The sequence below is a fragment of the Rhinolophus sinicus genome, chromosome 3 (assembly GCF_057876585.1).
Source record: "Rhinolophus sinicus isolate RSI-liver-muscle chromosome 3, RSI-T2T, whole genome shotgun sequence".
In the NCBI taxonomy this organism is placed as follows: Eukaryota; Metazoa; Chordata; class Mammalia; order Chiroptera; family Rhinolophidae; genus Rhinolophus; species Rhinolophus sinicus.
Genome location: NC_142503.1, coordinates 117,940,493 through 117,960,307, shown reverse-complemented (window position 1 = coordinate 117,960,307; position 19,815 = coordinate 117,940,493). Strand labels below are relative to the sequence as shown.

General features: G+C 33.3%; 1 protein-coding gene and 1 pseudogene across 14 annotated transcripts in view; one reads left to right on the top strand and one right to left on the bottom strand.

The window, feature by feature from the left end:
- The window catches only part of RALGAPA1 (Ral GTPase activating protein catalytic subunit alpha 1), a 212,644-nt gene that overhangs the window by 32,491 nt on the left and 160,338 nt on the right, over window positions 1-19,815 (bottom strand). For all 14 annotated transcript variants that reach the window (XM_088796874.1, XM_019750420.3, XM_019750426.3 and 11 more), the window contains 3 exons: window positions 14,070-14,225; window positions 4,235-4,393; window positions 2,690-2,817 (listed from right to left, as the gene is read on the bottom strand). In XM_088796874.1, the coding sequence (XP_088653000.1) occupies window positions 2,690-2,817; window positions 4,235-4,393; window positions 14,070-14,225 (443 nt within the window). The remainder of the gene's footprint in view (window positions 1-2,689; window positions 2,818-4,234; window positions 4,394-14,069; window positions 14,226-19,815) is intronic.
- On the top strand, window positions 512-613 carry LOC141570943 (U2 spliceosomal RNA; annotated as a pseudogene).

Below are 19,815 nucleotides of genomic sequence, written 5' to 3'. Positions count from 1 at the left end.
TCACTTCTCTTATGAAGTAGTAACTAAAAAAGGATTAAAGTAGTAACTGGTGTTTTTCAAAGCCTACTTCTATCTCAATTTCTGTTAAGTTTTATTGATCTGTTTTAGAACACACGTTTTTTTCTTATCCAGATTGGTCAAAAACATACATTTTAAAATTTAATATATTTCTGAACTATGTATTTGTTTTTTAAAATTAAAAGACATATCTATATTTCAATATCTTAAAACAAAAACATCTACTTGTAATTTTTTATATAAATTTTCATTTAAAAATCAAGTAATTTCCCCATTTAGAATTAATATAGAACTTTCTGAATCCTTGTGAAAGATGACTATACACTTTTCAGATTAGCAAAGGCTAGGAGTATCTCTACAATATACTTAAACCACTGCGGGAAATAATGTCCATATATTCAAGCTTCCAAGTCAAGAAAAATTTGTTTGATTTGATTTGTTTTTACTCTGAGTGTTCCAGAAGTGATTTTGCTCATAGAAAATGTTCATATTTATCGCTTCTCGGCCTTTTGGCTAAGATCAAGTGTAGAAAATGTTCATATTTGCTATACAAATAAAATGTTCATGTTACTGTTTTAATTTGAAATGATCTCTCTTCATCTTAGAATTTTCTCCGATGTGGTATCTATTAACATCTCAGCAAGATTTAACCATTAAGAACTTCACGAAGCAGGCCTGAAAATCCAATCAAACCAATTAACCCACCAACCAAGCAAACATAAAAACCCAATTAGGCAATTCCTTGGTGTTGGGTAGAGTTGTTTTATATTGACTGTAATCTTTACACACAACAGAATTAATCATTGCACAAAATAATGTACCTTATTTCATTTACTAAGCACATCCAAATTCATTATCTCATGTAACCTTCACAACAATTCCCAGATGGTTGTTAGCATCATTTTTCCAGATGAAGAAAGAAAGGTTTAGAGATTCTGTGGCTGGACCAAGATGACAGGGCGGAGCTTAAGTTAAAATCAATGTTTGCTAACTGCAAATCCAACTATCATACCTCTACTGTAACACGCAAATCTGAAATAGCTCTCAAGTGTATGAATCTGGGTACAGGAAAATTAAGCCATCTCCCCAACACTTTTAATTTTTCATTTCTTAACTATTTGGTAAGGTGTGCATCTTAAATGTTATTTGTACCTCGGGCCAGAAATAGTTTATATTTGCTCAATAAATCGAGTTCCTGCTTTATGACATCAGAAGCAAATAGAGTTTTGTATTACAATCTAATCTCTCTCTCACCACTTTCCCAAAAGATGTAAGGCATTTTTTCAACTGTGTCTTAAATAAAATAGTAGAGGACACTACCCTCAGGATGAACATCAGAATCAGGCGAACTGTAAAGAGGCAAAGGTCAGAAAGAAACAACTTCAGTGGAGCTGACAATGTGGATAAAATGAGTTAGTGGGTCATAATTTGTATATTCCTTGTAAAGTTAGTGACCTTTATAGAGATAGGCAGGAAATAATACACTGACTCTTTACATTTCACTACAGTGACCATTTCAAATCTGAGTTTTCAACTTAAAGTAAGTGAAGATATAACTGCCATAAATAAGAAGTGCTGTCACTAAGCTTAATCAACGTAACATACCATGATCCACCTACAATTCCATCTCATAGTATCCGAATACATGAGCAATTACATAGGAAGTAGATTGCTTAATTTTCATCAAAAGAAGAAAATGTATGCAGGAGACTTACTATAAATCCGTATCATGTGGAATAGAACACAGGACATTTTAAAAAGCCTTTCCTGTACAGCTTAAATCTATAACTTATTATATAAAAGCATTAAAATATTTTTAATCATATAGAAAAAGTAAAGGAAAACACAAACCTATTTTAGAAAGGAATATCAGAAAACAATTCAAAATTTAAAACTGTATGCATTTGCATATTGTGTTCCAGGCACTGTTCTAAGAACTTTATACATATTGATTCATTCAGTTCTTACAACACCATAAGCTACACATTTTCATTCTCATTTTATATATAAGGAATTTGAGGCTGAAAGAAGTTAAATAACTTGCCCAAGGCTACATAAGCTAAAAACGTGGTGGCCAGCATTTTAGTTCAGGCAATCAGGCTCCAGAAACCATGTTCTTAAACACTCCACGACCTCTTCTACTTCCATGTCTCTATGTTGTTCCTTCTGCTTCTGGAATTTCCTTAATTCCGTCTACCTGATGAAGTCTTAACTATCTTTAAAGATTGGTTCAGTCCTCACATTTCTCAAAAGTGTTTCCTAACACCACCACCCCTTCCAAATGAATGAGGCCCCATATTATTAAACTTCCAGAATACTCTGCATAACACTATTACAGCACATGTAAGCACATATGCTGAAAATAGTGTATTTCTTCAACTAGATTGAGTACTATGCAATGACTGTTTTGGATCTCTCTGCACATCCAGAGTAGCAGAGTGCCTACCACATAATGGGGCTCCAATTAATTAATCAAAAGGTTAAGTATTGATTTAAAAGTATATAAAAAAATACATCATTCCAGTATCATAAATGCTCAAATACTGAGGAGGAACTCCATCATCTATATATCAATAAACAGAAATTCAAAGGTATTAACAACACACTAGAAATATTTACCTTGGAAAGCAGACACATATTAGAGTAGAAACCATACTGTTCAAAAGGATACAAGTTTTGATATAGTGGAATCAGAGATTTCAGTGCACGGCTTGCATTTATAGCTGTTGCTCGAACCATAATGGGTAGGACCTTTCCATTCACAATAGCACCATCAAAAAGTGGGCCAAAGAAGGGAACCTGATTGAAAATTTAGAACACAATTTTAAAAATTGGAGAAAGGCTGTAAATAAGAACAATTAAGACACTGTTTGCATACAAAAGTGTTTCTGCTTCCCCTTTAGTTCTTCCTTCAGTAGAAATACTACTCAAATTCAATTCTTTCCCATGATGGGTCATTTATACTAGGACAATAAACAAAAAATGCCAAAGATCTACAGAGTTTCCATTCAAAAGAACTGTGTGCTTCATGTAATTGAGTGAATAATTTATGAGTATACTCCCTGCCAATTTTCCAATTTTTGTAGCTTCAATTGTACAAAAAAATCCAACACTGGAAATAAATTCTGTTTCCTCCATTAAGTACGAGACACAGGAAAGAGATATTCTTACAGGCACCAAGTTAGTTTTTCATTGTTTTTGTGTGATACCAGCTTTACTACAGAACCTAAAACACTTTTACTACATGGTTGATCAGAAAAAAGAAATCTATGTTTTGATAACTGTCATTTTTATCAGGTGACTGACAATTTCAAGTTATTCTATTTGAATATGGTTGGTATAAGTGGCAGCTGAAGGCAAAGACATGAGCTGTGGATAATGCAGTAAATATTTTAGGCTTGTGGCCACATATTCTCTCTGCTGTATGTCATTCTTTGATTTTTTTAAAAATGAAAAACCTATTAAAACGTAAAAAACATTCTTAGCATGCATTTTGTACAAAACAGGAAGTGGCCATAGTTTGTTGACCTCCGGTTTAGATGAACCTTTAAAACACCTGACCATAAGCTTAAATTCACACATGGACACTTAATCCAATTCAAGAAATTCTTAGGATTCATGATCAACCGTCAAAAAGTAAGTTTTCTATAAACTAAAAGTATTCAATTAAAAAGAAAAGAGAGACAACAAAATGCTATCAAACTTTATTTCTCAAGAAAATACATCTGCAAGCATGTTTCAACCCTTACAGTGTAAGGACATCCAACTAGAACTACTTGGCTTTTTTTTTTAACTTTTTAGAATTCTCATTTATTAATTGACACGACTGAATAATCACGTAATTTCAGTAAGATGTATCAACTAAAAATGTTGGAATCATTCATCCTGTTCTAAAGGAAATTATTACTTCTCACTGTATCTTTTAAGAAATGGTAATCATCCTCTTAATAAAGGGTAAATCCTTTGTGATCTTAGCATAAAGGAACTTCCACTCTGGCACTACCAAGCCTTCTCTCATTTGAATAATTTCTTGCCACTTTTCTTGTTTTAGCTCCTTCTGAACCAGACTAAGCCAATTCACATAGCTACCAGAGTCTGTGTCTCATTTCCCACCATTTTCACAACTTGATGCCTGGTCTAAATCTTCTAAAAGAAACTCACAAACCCATATAGAACTCAAAATATATTATTAAAACGTAAGATAAGAAATTCTTACCTCTGGTTTTTTCATTATCTGGATACTGAACATGTGATTTTTCATTGGGTATATTACAATAAGGACATCACCAAATTCTGTAGGAATAATTCCTCTCCTGTAGTCTCTAGTATGCTCTGACCAAACAATGTGTACTTCATCATTTCCTAAATGTCTCAACTGGAAAAACCAAGAAAATAGTTCAGAGTGCTTCAGAAAAGCCCTGTGAGTAGTTGCATAGCTACTGATAACATACTTTAAAAGGTAAAGAAAAACTATATTTGAAAAATTTCATTTGATCATTTTTCACAACCTGTGAAACACACTCAAAGACATCAGGAGACACTGCAGAAGACCAGATAATTTTTAATGGTCTACAGTCAATGAAAAACAGAGAACTTAGATAGAATAGCTTCACATACAAAACAAATATTCTTCTTAACTAACAATTGCACCAATCCTCCACTACCAAAACTTTTAAAAGGCTGTTTAAAAGGGTGTTTTTAAAAAGTGACTGATCTGAGATTCTTCTTTCTTTTCTGATCACTCTCTGAAAGTGCTAATGAACTGGCCTAAAGTTGGGAACAGAAAGAGAAGTAAAAGAAATAGATAATTCATAAACTGGGTAATAAGCTATTGAGTATGAGAATGTTTACTGTATTTGGTTTAACAAATTTATTCCCAGGTTCTTTTTGCCTATGAAATTCTTCCAAATAGACTTCTTGAGATGTTAGACTCTCAAGAAGTTATTTAAATATTTGTGGCACTTACAAAGGTATTTTGGCAATCAGAGAGAGTCAACATTATGGTGATTAAAATTATAAAAAAGCAAAGCATCCAAAAGCTGAATTCCTAATAAGTTATTAGGAAAATGAACTTAATGCCCATTAGTCCTGCTTTTTCTTCACAGAGATTACTGTACCAATATAAAATTTGGTTTTCTTAGTACATTGATTGATTCTGCCACTGCAAACATTTGAGTCCATTTGTGGTGCATATCTCACATAGGCTTTTCTATTACTTTCAGATAACTGGAGACATTGTAGATAGGAAAGTTAGAAACAGAAAACTAGGATAAGTGTCGGGGGGTGGGGGGTGGGAGATGAGGGTAAGGGGGATTGAATATATGGTGATGGAAGGAGAACTGACTCTGGGTGATGAACACACAATGGGATTTATAGATGATGTAATACAGAATTGTACACCTGAAATCTATGTAATTTTACTAACATTGTCACCCCAATAAATTTAATTAAAAAAAATTTTTTTTAATATGAGCTAACATACTGGTGATTTCTATTTCTGAAATATGCAATTTATTTTGGCTTAAACACCACAGGGTAGAAAAAAAGTTAAATGTATACTTTAAAGAAAGAAGTTAAATCCCAATTAATGAAAGGCTCTCTTCTGTTACCCTTTAACCCTGGAGTTCTTAACCTAGGTTCAAGGGGTCTGTGAATATTTAAAAGTTATTTATAAAATTTTATTTGTGTATTTTTCTGACGAGAGAGTCTATCAAAGTAGGAGTATGTAATATACACACACAAAAAAGCCAAGGTAAATTCCTGAACTTTAAAACTTGTATTTCTAAGCAAGTAATGCTTTCTCAGATACTTTGATGGATTATAAGATAGAGGCAGCTATTACAGATAAATCAACAGACCAGAATCTATTATTTTAGAAATGTAGTATAAAAATTTTATTTTCCTTTAAGGAAGACTTTTTTTTTTTTTTTTTTAAGGTTTAAAAGAAAAATCTTTTTTGGTTTTGGAAACCATAAATGTGCTTATTGCTCTAAATACATGATGGCAGGCCTCAAATATCAAAATATTGTTTATTTTAAGTTTTAATTCTAATTATTTACACCACACATACTTGAATGATACAAATGCAGGATTCAGGCTTTGTGACATCTTTAAAAACCAAAAAAGATTACACAATTCAGAAAAGCCATGGTTCTGTAATTTCATTTTTTAATCAAAATACTTTAAAAATATCCTTCCTATACAGCCATCCCCATGTGTCAGCTTCCCTAATAGGTTTATGTTAACTGAATACAAAAGAAATGTGAAATAAATTTAACCAGGAGGGATGATCCAATCTAATTTTGATACATTAATGTCATATGCTGTACATGTTACAATAGCAGCCAGATCTAATACTAAGCTCCAGGCTATACTGAGATTTCCAAATGGCAGATTGTTCTAAGTGATATCAAGTATAATTGAAGTAATAAACGATAGTAAAAGCTGAGCACACTGTCAGGAAGAATTTAAGTATTTACTTTTTAAAATTAAATGAGTTAGGTTAGGAAAGACAGGACAACTGAAATAATGCAGGTCTCAATTTACAGAAAATTCCTTTTATTTATCTGCTACATTAACCCTTGAACTCTTGCCAAAGCTATCTATAATTTCTAGTGCCCACTTATCTAAAGAAACGAGAGAAAAGGCAACTGTAGTTTTATATTATAACCAAGGCTTCTCTTCCAATATCCACCACAGAGGATTAAAAGTATGTTATAGACGTTTAATGGAAAAGAACAACACATTTTTACCATGATGTTGTAATGAAGATATTTTTGGCACATAACCATGTGTATAACAAAGTCATTCTAAACATGTTCAAGCATTTTAACGGAAAAGTTTCAAGAACATCCTTTATCATTTATATTCAAATGCTAAAAAGTAGTTATGCTGTCAAGAGGAGGCATGTTTTTATATCTTTATGTCTTTAAAGCCTGCTATATAATAATTAAAACACAAATTGAGAAATTGCTAGTCATCGCTATGGATCTTAGAAATTTTTGAAAAACTACTGAAAATATCAATTTTGAGTGGTTAACAGTTAACAGAAATTTCCGAAGTGTATTTGACATATTTATTTGACATAAAAACTTCATATATTTTATTTATTCCTTTTCTCTTATGGACTTACAAGATTGTGTCCTACATATACTCAGCAGGTTTTTATATACTCTAAAAACACTCAAAGGAGTTCCTACCTACATGCTTTTGTACCCCGATGTCAATCACTTCTGAAACAGAGTATAAGACTTCTGTACATGAGATAGCTCTGTTAAAATAACTGGCAACCAACTACTCTTCCAAATTCACTTTCTACTGCTGCTGAAGTTATTCTGGAATTCAAGATACATAACATAGGCTGCTGATTATCATGAAGATAAAGCAGTTAAGTGAAATTCAGCATATGTACAATCAGAGTCCTCAAACCATTATAGAATATTAGCACTGGAAGAGACTTTAAAGCTCTAATTTCCCACCCAATACAGGAACTCCCACTGCAGTATTCCTGACAAATAACACTGTCTCTGCTTGACTACTTCTAAGATTAGGAAGCTTACAAATTCACAAATCAGCCCATTCGTTTTTAAAGAGCTACCATCGTTAGAACATTCTTCATATTAAGCTAAAATCTATCTTCCTGAAGCTAATTCTTCCAAAATGAAGCTTACCAAATAAATCCAATCTATATTCTATATATTATCTTTTCAGATATTTGGAGAACAGACTAATATATATCTCAACTTTTCCACTATACAAATGTCCTGAGTTCCTCTTATAGTTTACAAACCTATTCATTATCTTGGATTATTACTTCATTTTATTGATGTTTCTATTAAACTGTAGTGTCTGGAATTAACACATGTTCTGATACAACCAGCTCATAGTGGGACTACTACTTCCTCTTTGTTCTGTTCAATAAATTATTTTCTGCATTTTTACAATGTTGGCTCACATAGAAGTTGTTGTCAATTCAAACCCCTAAGTCTTTTTCTTACCACGTTCTTTTAAGCAGGTACAACTGACTGCTAGAACTAAAGAGAGGAATTCATATTTATTACTAAATTTTACCTTGCTAGGTTCCGATTAGCTTTAAGCCTATCAAGGGCTTTCATTAGCCTGCTTCTGCTATTCAATGTGTTGCCTTTCTCTTTTCCAAATTTGGGTTATCCTTAAACTCAAATTGTGTCTTCATTTACATTTTGGATAAGAGTGTCAAATGGGTCAGGTTTGGGTAACCAGCCTAATAGCAAGTCATTACAGATGTTGCTCTTGATTAAAAAAAAAAATCCACAGTTATGAAATGATTACTATCCTAAGTGCTTTGTGACCATTTATTTAATTTTAAAAACAATGCTACAAGGTAAGTGTAATTATTATTACCTCTATTTTAACAGGTGAGGAATTGAAGCTTGAAAAGATAAAGCAACTTGCCTAAGGTCACATAACTAGTAAGTGGTGGAGGTGAAACCCAGGCAGGCTAGTTCCAGAAACCATACTTTAACCACCTCCCTATATTGTCTCTCATTAACTAGTTAATTTATATCTCTAGATATGATTATACAACCAGTTATGAATATACTAACTGAACTATTATTAAGACCACATTTCTTCAACTTGTCCACAACAAATGACTTAGTTAAATGCTTTATACTGTCTGTGGCCATCCCTGATCTAGTAATCCTATTAAAACAAATTAAGTTACTGTGACGTGATTTGTTATGGTGAACTCATGGTGGCTCCTAGTGATCACTACTTCATTACCTAAGTGCTCACAAACCATCTGTTTAATAATCCTGTTTTGACAAGCATTGACATGGAGCTCATGAACATGAGTAATTTTTGTAGTTGGTGGCCTGTTCAATGTCTTTTTATGAAACTCAGATGTTTGCCTATCTTATGGCAGTGTTCTCCTTTTCCATGATTATTAGCAGAGATTCCAGAGTCAATTCTAGATTTCCTCTGGGCCATGGAGTATCATTCATCTGGACCTGAAGACTGGAATTCATGTAAAGTAACTATATTGTCTCTTCCACAATGTCAGCTTACTCTATTCCTCCGCCATTTAAAAGTGCCTAACAACTCATAGTTACTCAGGGTCAAAACCTGAAAGTCTTCAATTTCTGTTTTCCTTACGGTATTCCTAATAAGCTCTTCCTTTTTAAAAAAGGCCAGAGGCAAGTCTTCCTGTACACCTGGGCTAGTTTATGAATTCCTAAAAGGCCTTCTCTCCTCCTTCCGTCTGTCTTTCCTATGCACTTTCTTTCAAACATTAGAAAATATTGAGAGCTGAGTAAATGCACTGTGCTAGCTATTGTAGATATAACGGTGAGGATAAACAGACATAGTCTCTGTTCACAAAGCTTCAAGTCCAATGGAGAAGACAGAGTAAAATAACTAAGCAATAAATGAATAATTAACAATATAGATAATGCTCTAAATATACTTCCCTGAATGCAAGTAACAAGAAAAATTGGTCTATAATGGCACTTAAAGAATGCAGAGAAGTTAATTAGGTTAGGCAGTCACTTCAGGAGATAATGGGTGTACACACAGAACTTGAAACTGAGTAATACTTACTGCCCAAGCCCCCATGGTTTCCCGCACCTTCTAGACACTCATAAATAGCAAAACATACAAATCATATACTTCTCAATCATGTGAAAAAAATCTATTTTCATACACATTCTTAGAGTCACATGTTTTTACACATTCACTTCCTGTCTGTATCATTCATTTTTAATAATTAAGAAAAGCTTCTTGAAGCAACAGGCACAGCAGAGCAGCTAGTATATGATACTTTAGCAGAGTGGGCACTCAGTAAATACTGCAGACTATTACAAAGACAAATCACAGTACTTGGTAAATTGTTTTCTATTATTACATAGTGCATAGCATAAAAGCAGAATGATCTGTAATTATGGCACCTATTTAAAAATGCCACTTTGATGGTGGTAAATGCTATGAAGAAAATAAAACAGGGTAATGTGATAGTGTTACTGGGTGGAGGGGGCTTCTTTAACTAGGACGGTCTGGAAAGATCTCTCTGAGGAACTGTCACATGAGTCTGAGACTAGAACAATGTTAGAATGAGAAAGCCTGATGATATGGAGAAAGAGCATTTCAAATAGAAAGAACAGGAAGTGCATAGCTCCTGAGATGGGAATTAAGCTTGATAAGCTGGCTGGTTAGAATGAGAGTGAGGCCAGACTCTGGTAAATGAAAAGGAAAGTAACAGGAGATCAGACAAGTAGGCAGGTGGACGGGCATGGAAGGCCATAGTGGGGAATTCAAATTTTATTCTACAGGCAATGAAAAGCCATTGCTATACCATCCAAATTATACGATTCCGTAGTGAGATAAATTTAATCTGAACCAATTATACTATCTGGTTTCTCTATCCTCTATTCTTGTCATCAGGAGTATATTTATAGAAATTGTGGTTAAGAGTAGAGTCTATGATATTAAAATAGAATTATTTTATGTACAGTTATATTTGGGACTGAAACCATGAATATAATTCCATAGCATTTATCAACTATTATATTAACTATACTTTTACTAAAATAATGAAAATTCTGTTATTCCTTAAATTTGTTTTTTGAATTCATTTTCCAGACTGTATTCAGTATATAGTTCTTTGGAAAGTAGAGTACACTGCAATTTTTATTTTTAAATGAAATAAATAAAATAGATTTAAAATTAAAATCAGATCAGGTCTGTAAAGCTCATTTATTTGCGAAACTACTATGATCAAATTTCAAAACAGAAAATGAAATGCTGTCCATTACACTAACACTATTTTAGAGGAAACTGACTTAAATAACGGGCTTCTGTCTCCTCTTTTGGGGGGTCCAGGAAATGAAAGATAGACTAGAGAGTCCAACTAAGTATGTTACAATTATCTCAACTTGATCTTCATCAAACTCCTAAAAGGATGATTCAGCTGCCTATGAAGCAGAGTATCAGCAAGTGGCCAGAACAAGGAGACAGAGGAAATGAGACAAGCTCCTGTGAACACTTTACACCAATGCTTGTAGCACTTTTGATTTTTAGGGGTGAATAAACTCAGTTAAGTGGAAATTATTTTTAACCATTTTCCATTAATCTTCCTCAGGTAGAGATAATTTATAGAACAGATGGCTTGGACTGGGGTTATATCAGGGTTTTTGATATGGTGGTATAATATTTCTAAGAGAGACTACTTTGTTAGACTGAATGTTTGGTTAATGTGTTCAAAAAGTATAGTCTATATTGTAAAAATTCTGCTGCTACCGCCTTGAGCCTTGAAAAAGCTTCCCATCAAAAGAAATAAAATGTCTAACATTTAAACAGGCTCAAAGATATTTACCTCACATTCTGAGAAAATAAAATGCTTAAAAATAATTTACAAAATCACCACATATTTTAAATAAAATTGAGGACTAAAATTAGTTTCTATAAAATAGATACAAATGATTTTCTCCGTTCAAGTTTAAAACAAAGAACCAGAGTCAGAAATAATTCTAGCTTGCCAGAGGCATGGCTATTTCTTTATACTGATTGTCGACTATCTAATTTAATTAGAGGTATTAAACTCCATGCTGAGGTCAACGAGCCTTACATCCTCCAATATTACACTTCAACCAGTGCTCATTAATGTGTCTACTGAATGGATTAACACACTAAAGATATATGTACAAAGGAAAGGGGGACAACCTAATGATATCCAATTGTTCATTTGTAATAGGACACATGTTCTAGGCCTCAACTTATTACCACTAATGTGGAATTTATTAAATTCAGGAGAAAAAATGCCAATACAGAAAGTGATTTTTTATTAAGGAGAACTGGTATACGACAACTGGTTTCTATGATTAAGCTTAAACATTTAACCTTTTATTAAAAAGAAATTGATACGATAATAGAGCTAAAATATAAGCCTGTTACTTTGAAAAATCTTACATACCAGGACTCTGAAGAGCAGATTAAGGGCAAGAGTCATAGAGAATAGGGAAAACGGAAACTCAGTATACAGAGAAATAAATGTTAAGTTTTTTTGATTTCTATGAAAAGGTCTCTATGAAAAGGTTTAGAATAGTTATACTGAATTCTGAGACCAGGTAAAATTTTCCTTTCTACTGAATTAAGTGACATGTTTCAATTAACTTCCAACCTTGATAGAACAGATTTTACTTAAACTGATTTAAATTATTACTCGAGAAAACTATACCTTCCAAAAAACACTGCTTTGTTACATATTTACAATTTTGACAGGTTTCATTTTTATATGGTAGGTACTATACATGTGTAAGCAGTGACATTTGGAATTTTAAAATACTTGGAGATTCAACACCACACTTCTAAATAACACATGGGTCAAAGAATTCTTAAGAGAAAATAAAAAATATTTTGAACTAAATGAAAATGAAAAGTTCTGGAAATGGATACTTGTGATGGTTGTATAACACTGTAAATGGACTTCATTGAGAGATGGTTAAAATGGTAAATTTTATGTTGTATATATATTTCACAATAAAAAACTCTATACTTAATACATGAAGCAAATAGTGTCTGAGGTTTAATTCCTCAAAATTCTCTAATAAATCTAGTACTAAAATTTTTACCATTTAAATGTATTTTAATTAGAACTCAACCATTTAACAATTCTTAAATGGCACTTTCATTTCTAAAATTAGTTTTGTTGTGATAATGAATTGATAAACATCCATTTCAGATTCTTCTTAAATAATTAAGGACAAACCCTTGTGAATGTTTTTGAAGGAAATAAATCTTACTTATTTGATTATTTGACAGTTCTACAAGGTCGCAGGAACAAAAGTACCATATAATTATCAGGTTTAATATAGTGAAGTAAAAATATCCTGACACAATTTTCTTTTTTTAAAAAAAAGGCATTTTAACAACAACAAAAAAAAGATATTTGTTCTGTTCTTAAATTTGCAATCCAAGGTACTATTAATTCTAGATTCTGCTCCGGGGTTTAAAAGTTATATCCACGGAGTCATGAAAATAATAATAATGATAAATATGAGTCTCTGTCAAGTTCTTAATGATTAAAATTATTTATCTTCTTGCACTATACTCATAATTGTCATTTATCAATTACCTCTACCTTTACTACTCATTTCAATCGAATTAGCATCCATATATCAGTTTTACTAACCATTATTCATTTAGTAGGCATTTTCCAACAATATTCCAAACTGGAAATAAAAGGCCTCAAGGATATTAAATCAATCTTATAAAATATTTGTGAGTTCTGAAGTTCCTTTTCAAAAGTGTGAGAACACTGTTTTCATAGCTTATTAATAAAGTGTGAAGAGCTCTGATATCAGGGAACAGAATATCAAGTAAAACGACCTATGATATTAGGTTGGCTACATTCAGCAATTTTGAAGAGGAGGAGGAGGAAAAGGCAAAGAAATGTTTGAAAGGTTTTACTTTTCAAAATGTTTCTCCCTTGATTCTTCTCCCCTTGGTTTTGTTAAACCAAGCATGGATACACAACTGTACTTGGAGGTATCCCTGTGGTAACTAGAATGATTTTTGAATGACAGTGCCAGCTACTGGAAAATGGTGGTATAGGTTTTAAAAGATGAGAGCCATTAAAACCACTCCACTGTATCTCGTAAATTCTGAGGCAGTAAAATTTATTTTAATTAATTAAGGCTTATTTTATCTGCTATATTAGTTTTAGTTAAAATTTATAATAAAGCATGTTATATTTTAAGTGCTTTGTAATAATTTAAATTTTTTCCTCTCCATTAATCAGTATAAACATTGTATCTATCTATGTGCAAAAGGACCTGAAATATAATTTCACAAAGTTGGATACATACACAAGTTTTTCAATTTTTCATATCTCCATTTTCTTGAAGGCAAATCCTCTGTTAAGACTATAACCTTCAATCATATCATTAAGGAAAATAGTTTGCTCCATAACAATACTGTTTCTGAAGATGGTACTGGGTGAAGAGTACTCAGAATTAGCAATTGATAAAATGTGTATAAATTTTCTTAAATACTAGCACTTTTCTCTCAACACTTACTTTTTTGGTCAAAGAGTCATCAGAATCAGAGGGCATTCTTGTTGATACATGAAATATTACTTCTACGGTAGAGGTAGCAAAATATGGTGTGGTCAATCCAGTGCTTTTGTTTTTTTGTAGTCCTCCCATGAAACCACAATGGTTTGTAAGATTTACCTAGAAGCAATGAAGAGGTACGTAATATTAATCAACCACACAAAACTCACTGTAGAAAAGGACTCAAATATTTCACTGGGTAAAAACATGGGGAACAAGTCTTTTTGTATGTTATCAACCAATGCTTGACCCAGAATTATTAGAGCTGCTCTGTTCACACTGGTATTTTTTTCTTAAGTAGTTAAGGATCCCTAATTAATAGGAGTTAATTAGAAAAGAAAACTGCTATGTACTATGCATCTTTAGTTAGGCTAGTCGGTGTCAATGCTAAATTGTAAAGGTTGTGGGGACACCAATGCCAGAGAGTAAAAATCAAGTGACAAAATCAAGGCTGGAAATGATTTCGGGAAAAATTAAAACAGTAATGTCACTTTGATAAAATGATTAATTAGTTGTGTCATATTTACTCATCACCAACTGCTTTCCTAATTATTAGTTCCTATCATAGCCTAGACCAAAAAATTATCAAAATGCAGAACTTAACTACACTTCAAATGCACTGAAAAACTACAAATCAATCTGTGTGAAGATTTTAAAATATCTTTTTTCCTGATTATAAATATAATACATGCTAATATCAGGGTTGTTGCACGGAATGATATTCCCTGAACTTGTGTTATGCATGGAAACCAGCAACTTGAGCTCATTGTAGAAAATTAAAGAAATAATATAAAGAAAGAAACAAAATTTAAACCTTGCTTCCATCTCTCTACTCACAGAAATCAGTTATGCAAATTTTAAAAAAATAAAACCTGAATATCTGATAAAGTGGAGAATTATAAAAACAAATCTCTGCACCATGTGAAAAAATGTCTGCACCATGGCTTTCAGTTATCTCTGCACCATGTGAAAAAATCTCTGCACCATGGCTTTCAGTTATAAAATTTTCCATTTAGTTCTTTGTATCTTCTATTTCTTTGTTGAGACTTTCTATTTTTCATTTGTTTCAACTGCATTCCTAATTGCTTGTTGAAGCATTTCTAGTATGGTCAGTATAAAATCTTCGTCATCTTGGTGTTGGCATCTATTTGTCTTTGCATTTAGCTTGAGACCTTTCTGGTTCTTAGTACAATTTCTGATTGAAGCCTGGACATTTTCATATTGTTCTGAGACTATGAATCTTATTTAAACCTGTTTTGTGACAGCTCCATCAGAGAAGCAAGGGAGTACTGCCTCATTTCGGCCAGGCAGAGGTAGAAGTCTAGGTTCCCCACTTAACCTCTGCTGACACCTGGGGAAAGGGATCCTCATTACTGCCAGGTGGATGTAGGCGTTCCAGCTTCCTATGTGATGTCCGGTGACACAGCAGTAGGGGTGGTTTCATTACACCTGGGTGCAGAGAAAGGCCTAATTCTCCACTAGGCCTCCTTTGCCTTACCCCAGGGGAGAGGGGTAGGGGCACCTCATTATTGCTGGGAGGGAAAGGAATGCCAGGTTTCTTCTGTACTCTCCACTGACACTGTTTTGGGTGTGGATGGGGGGACTTGTTACCAGCTGGCAAAGATGAAAGTCTTGACTTGGTACTTGGCCTTCTCTGACACTATCTGGTACTGCTCTAGTGTGGTGCTGGGGATACCTCATTACAGTCTTGTGAGGGTAGAAGTCTAGGCTCCCTAGTTGACTCCTATCGTCAGAGGTGGGAATGGGGTGGTCACCGTATTTTCTGTGCTGTTTGGCTGAAGTAGAGCAGTTATTGTCCAAATGTTCTATTTTTCTAGGTTGTTCCTTTCCTGGTCTTTTGGCTAGAAAGAGTGGGCTTTTGTTGGCTTTTTTTTTTTGGTCTGCACTCATTGATATTTCTAGGTTGCTGGCTTCTTCAGCTCCAATATATGAAGAAAAGAAAACCTTGAGAACTCGTCATGTCACTCCTTGGTCCTGAAGTCCATTGTTGGTCAGTCTTCTTGCCACCTTTCAGTCTTTTCATGTTTCTTTTACATGTAATGTCCAGGGTTTTTGTTGTATGTAGTATGAAGAACAGGGAGAGTATGTGTACTTGATTTTCCCAGAAGTGAAAGTTCCCACTGTGCAACTTAATGGATTTTAATATAGTCACAGATAAGTGCACTCATCACCATAATCAATTTTAGAACATTATCACTTCAAAAAGAAAATCTTACCCTTTAGCAGTCACCCCATCCCCCAGTCAGTCCTAAGCAACCAATAGTCTACTTTCTGTAGCAATATATGCATATATATCTGTTGTGAATATTTCATATAAATGGACCATACTACATGGTCTTTGTCACTGGTTTCCTTCATTTAGCATGTTTTCAAGGTATGTCCACATTGTAGTAGATGTCAGTACTTCATTCCTTTTTATGGCTGAATAATATTCTGTTATATGGATATACCACATTTTATTTATCTATTCATCTACTGATGGACATTTGAGTTATTTCCAACTTTTAGTTATTATGACTAATGCTGCTATAACATTCATGTGTAAGTTTTTGTGTGAGCATACATTTTCATTTCTCTTGGTTATATACCTAAAAGTTGAAGTTATCGTCATATGCTAATTCAATCTCTTACTGTTTGATGAGATGCCAGGTTGTTTCTCACTGAGACTGCACCATTTCACATTCCTACTAGCAGTATAGGAGGATTCAGATTGCTCCAATCCTAGCCTATAGTTGTTATGACTGCTGTCTGATTTTCTGATTCTAGCCATCCTAATGAGTGGTACCTCATTGTGGTTTTGATTTGCATTTCTGATAGATAATGATGTCAAGCATCTTTTCATGTGCTTATTGGTCAATTTTATGTCTTTGGAGAAATGTTTATTCAGGTCCTTTGGTCATTTACACATTGGGCTGTCTTCTAATTATTCATTTATGAGTTCTTTGTATCTTTTAGAGTAAGTCCCTTATCACATATATGATTTCCAATTATTTTCTCTAATTTTGTGGGTTGTCTTTTCACTTTGTTGATGGTATCTTTTGAAGCACAAACATTTAAATTTTGATGAAGACAAATTCATTGATTTTTTTCCTTTGTTACTCATGTTTTTAGTGTCATATCTAAAAATCCCAGTTATTTATGAATTATACTTCAATAAAATTGAGGGGAAAAAAAGATCCTGTGCCAAATTCAAGGCCATGAAGTCTACCTTTTTGTTTTCTAAGAGTTTTAGTTTTAGCTCTTACATTTAGTTATTTTGAGTTAACTTTTGTACATAAGGCGAGGTTAAGAGACCAAATTCATTCTTTGCACGTGGCTATCCAGTTGTTCCAGCACCATTTGTTCAAAAGACTATTCTTTCTCCACTGGATGGTCTTGGCATCCCTGTTGAAAATCAGTTGACCGCAGATGTGTGGGTTTATTTCTGGAATCTCAATTTGATCCCACTGATGGATACATCTATCCTTGGTGCAAGTACCACATTGTTTGATTAGAATTGCTCTGTACCAAGTTTTGAAACTGGAATTGTGAATGCTCTTAATTTGTTCTTTTTCAAATGTTCCTTGCCTTTTTTTTTTACTAATACTTATTAGCAAGTTTTTGTTATTTTTTTTTAAACAGTAAAATCTATTTATACTGTTTCTTTATACTTTCCAAAGCACTTTCACATACATAATCTCAGCTGAACTTCACATATTTATTGGGTAAAAAAGTATATTACATTTGACACATAAGCAAACAGGTCCAGAGAGCTCAAGTAACTCACTTAAGGTGAAATACGTTAGATCAGCCATAAAAATATATACTGAATGCTAAAGGCTTATGTATTGGACACTGTGCAACGAACTGGGATTTAAAAAGAAAAAACAATGAGGTAAAAGTGCCTGCCTTCCAGGAGCTTACAGTCTAGTGCAGTGGTCTTCAACCATTTTCCTCATGTACTCTCTACAGGAATATTGAGAAACTATGTATTAAATTCACAACTATAATTAAAATATTCATAAGTTTAAATTGTTGCAAAAGATATAATTTCCAGTGTATGTACTGTATGTTATATATACATGCTGTAAATATATTTTCATTATAATCTTAGACTATAGATTTTGCTGATACAATATATAAAAAAGTCTGCTATTAACTTAATGGCAAATCAATCAGCCACAGCAAATTCACTTTCTGTTAGAAGATGTGATGCTTCATTTTTCGATTAAAATAAACATTAATACAAATCTGTGACAAAATAACTCACTTCTGAATTATAATTCTTAGATAGATATGATACCAGAACTTTGACATAAGTTGACAAAAAGTGCAGTACCTTTCCATATTTTTTTTCTTAAAAAAAAAAACTTTTCATTAAAGTATAGCTAACATACACTATTATATTAGTTTTAGGTGTACACCATAGTTATTCAACATTTGTATACCAAAAGAAGCAATCACCATGAAGTCCAGCAACCACGTGACACTGTACAATGCTATTACGATATTATGGACTATATTCCCCATGCCATACGTTACATTCCCATGACTTACTTGTTTTGTACCTGGAAATCTGAACCTCTTATTCCTCTTCACCTATTTCCCCCCTTTTAATTTTTCAATTACAATTGATATTCGATATTATTTCATATTAATTTCAGGTGTATGGCATAGTGGGTAGACATTTACATAATTTCACTAGTCTAGTAGCCATCTGGCATATACATAATTATTACCATATTATTGACTATATTCCCTATGCTTTACTTTATATCCCAGTGACGATTTTGTAACTACCAACTTGTACTTCTTAATGCCTTCACCTGTTTCACCCTGCCTCCAACCCTTCTCCCACCTATCACCCCAATAAATCTAGTACCCATTTGAGGCCATACACAGTTATTACAATATTATTGACTATATTCCTTATGCTATACTCTACATCCCCATGACTAATTTGTAACAACCAATTTGTATTTCTTAATCCCTTCCTCTTTTTCACCCATTCCCCCAACCCCCTCTGTGTGGCAGCCATCAGTATGATCTCTGTATCTATGAGTTTGTTTGTTTTGTCCTTTAGATTCCACATATAAGTGAAATCGCATTGCATCTGTCTTTCTCTGACATACTTCACTCAGCACAATACCCTCCAGGTTCATCTATGCTGCCGCCGATAGCAAGAACCCATTCCCTTCCATGGCTGAGCAATATTTCATTATATACATATATGTACCACCTTCTCTTTATCCATTCTTACATCTACAGACACTCAGGCTGCCTCCACATCTTGGCCATTGTAATCAATGCTGCAATGAACATATACATGCACATGTCCCCTTGAAGTAGTGTTTTGAGTTTCTTCAGATAATTACCCAGAAATCGGATTACTGGGTCCTTCTTGGTCTCTTGTTATAGCCTTTGTTTTAAGTCTGTTTTGTCTGGTATAAGTATTGCTACCACAGCTTTTTTCTTTTTCTCGTTTCTATTTTCATGAAATATCTTTTTCAATCTCTTTATTTTTAGTCTAGGTTTGTCTTGCTATTTGAAGTAAGTCTCTTGTAGGCAGCATATGTAAGGGTCTTGTTTTCTTATCCATTCAGCCACCCTATATTTTTTATGAGAGCATTTAACCCATTTACACTGAAAATAATTGATAGATATGTAGTTATTGCCATTTTATTACCCTATTTTTGATCTTTATTTTTCT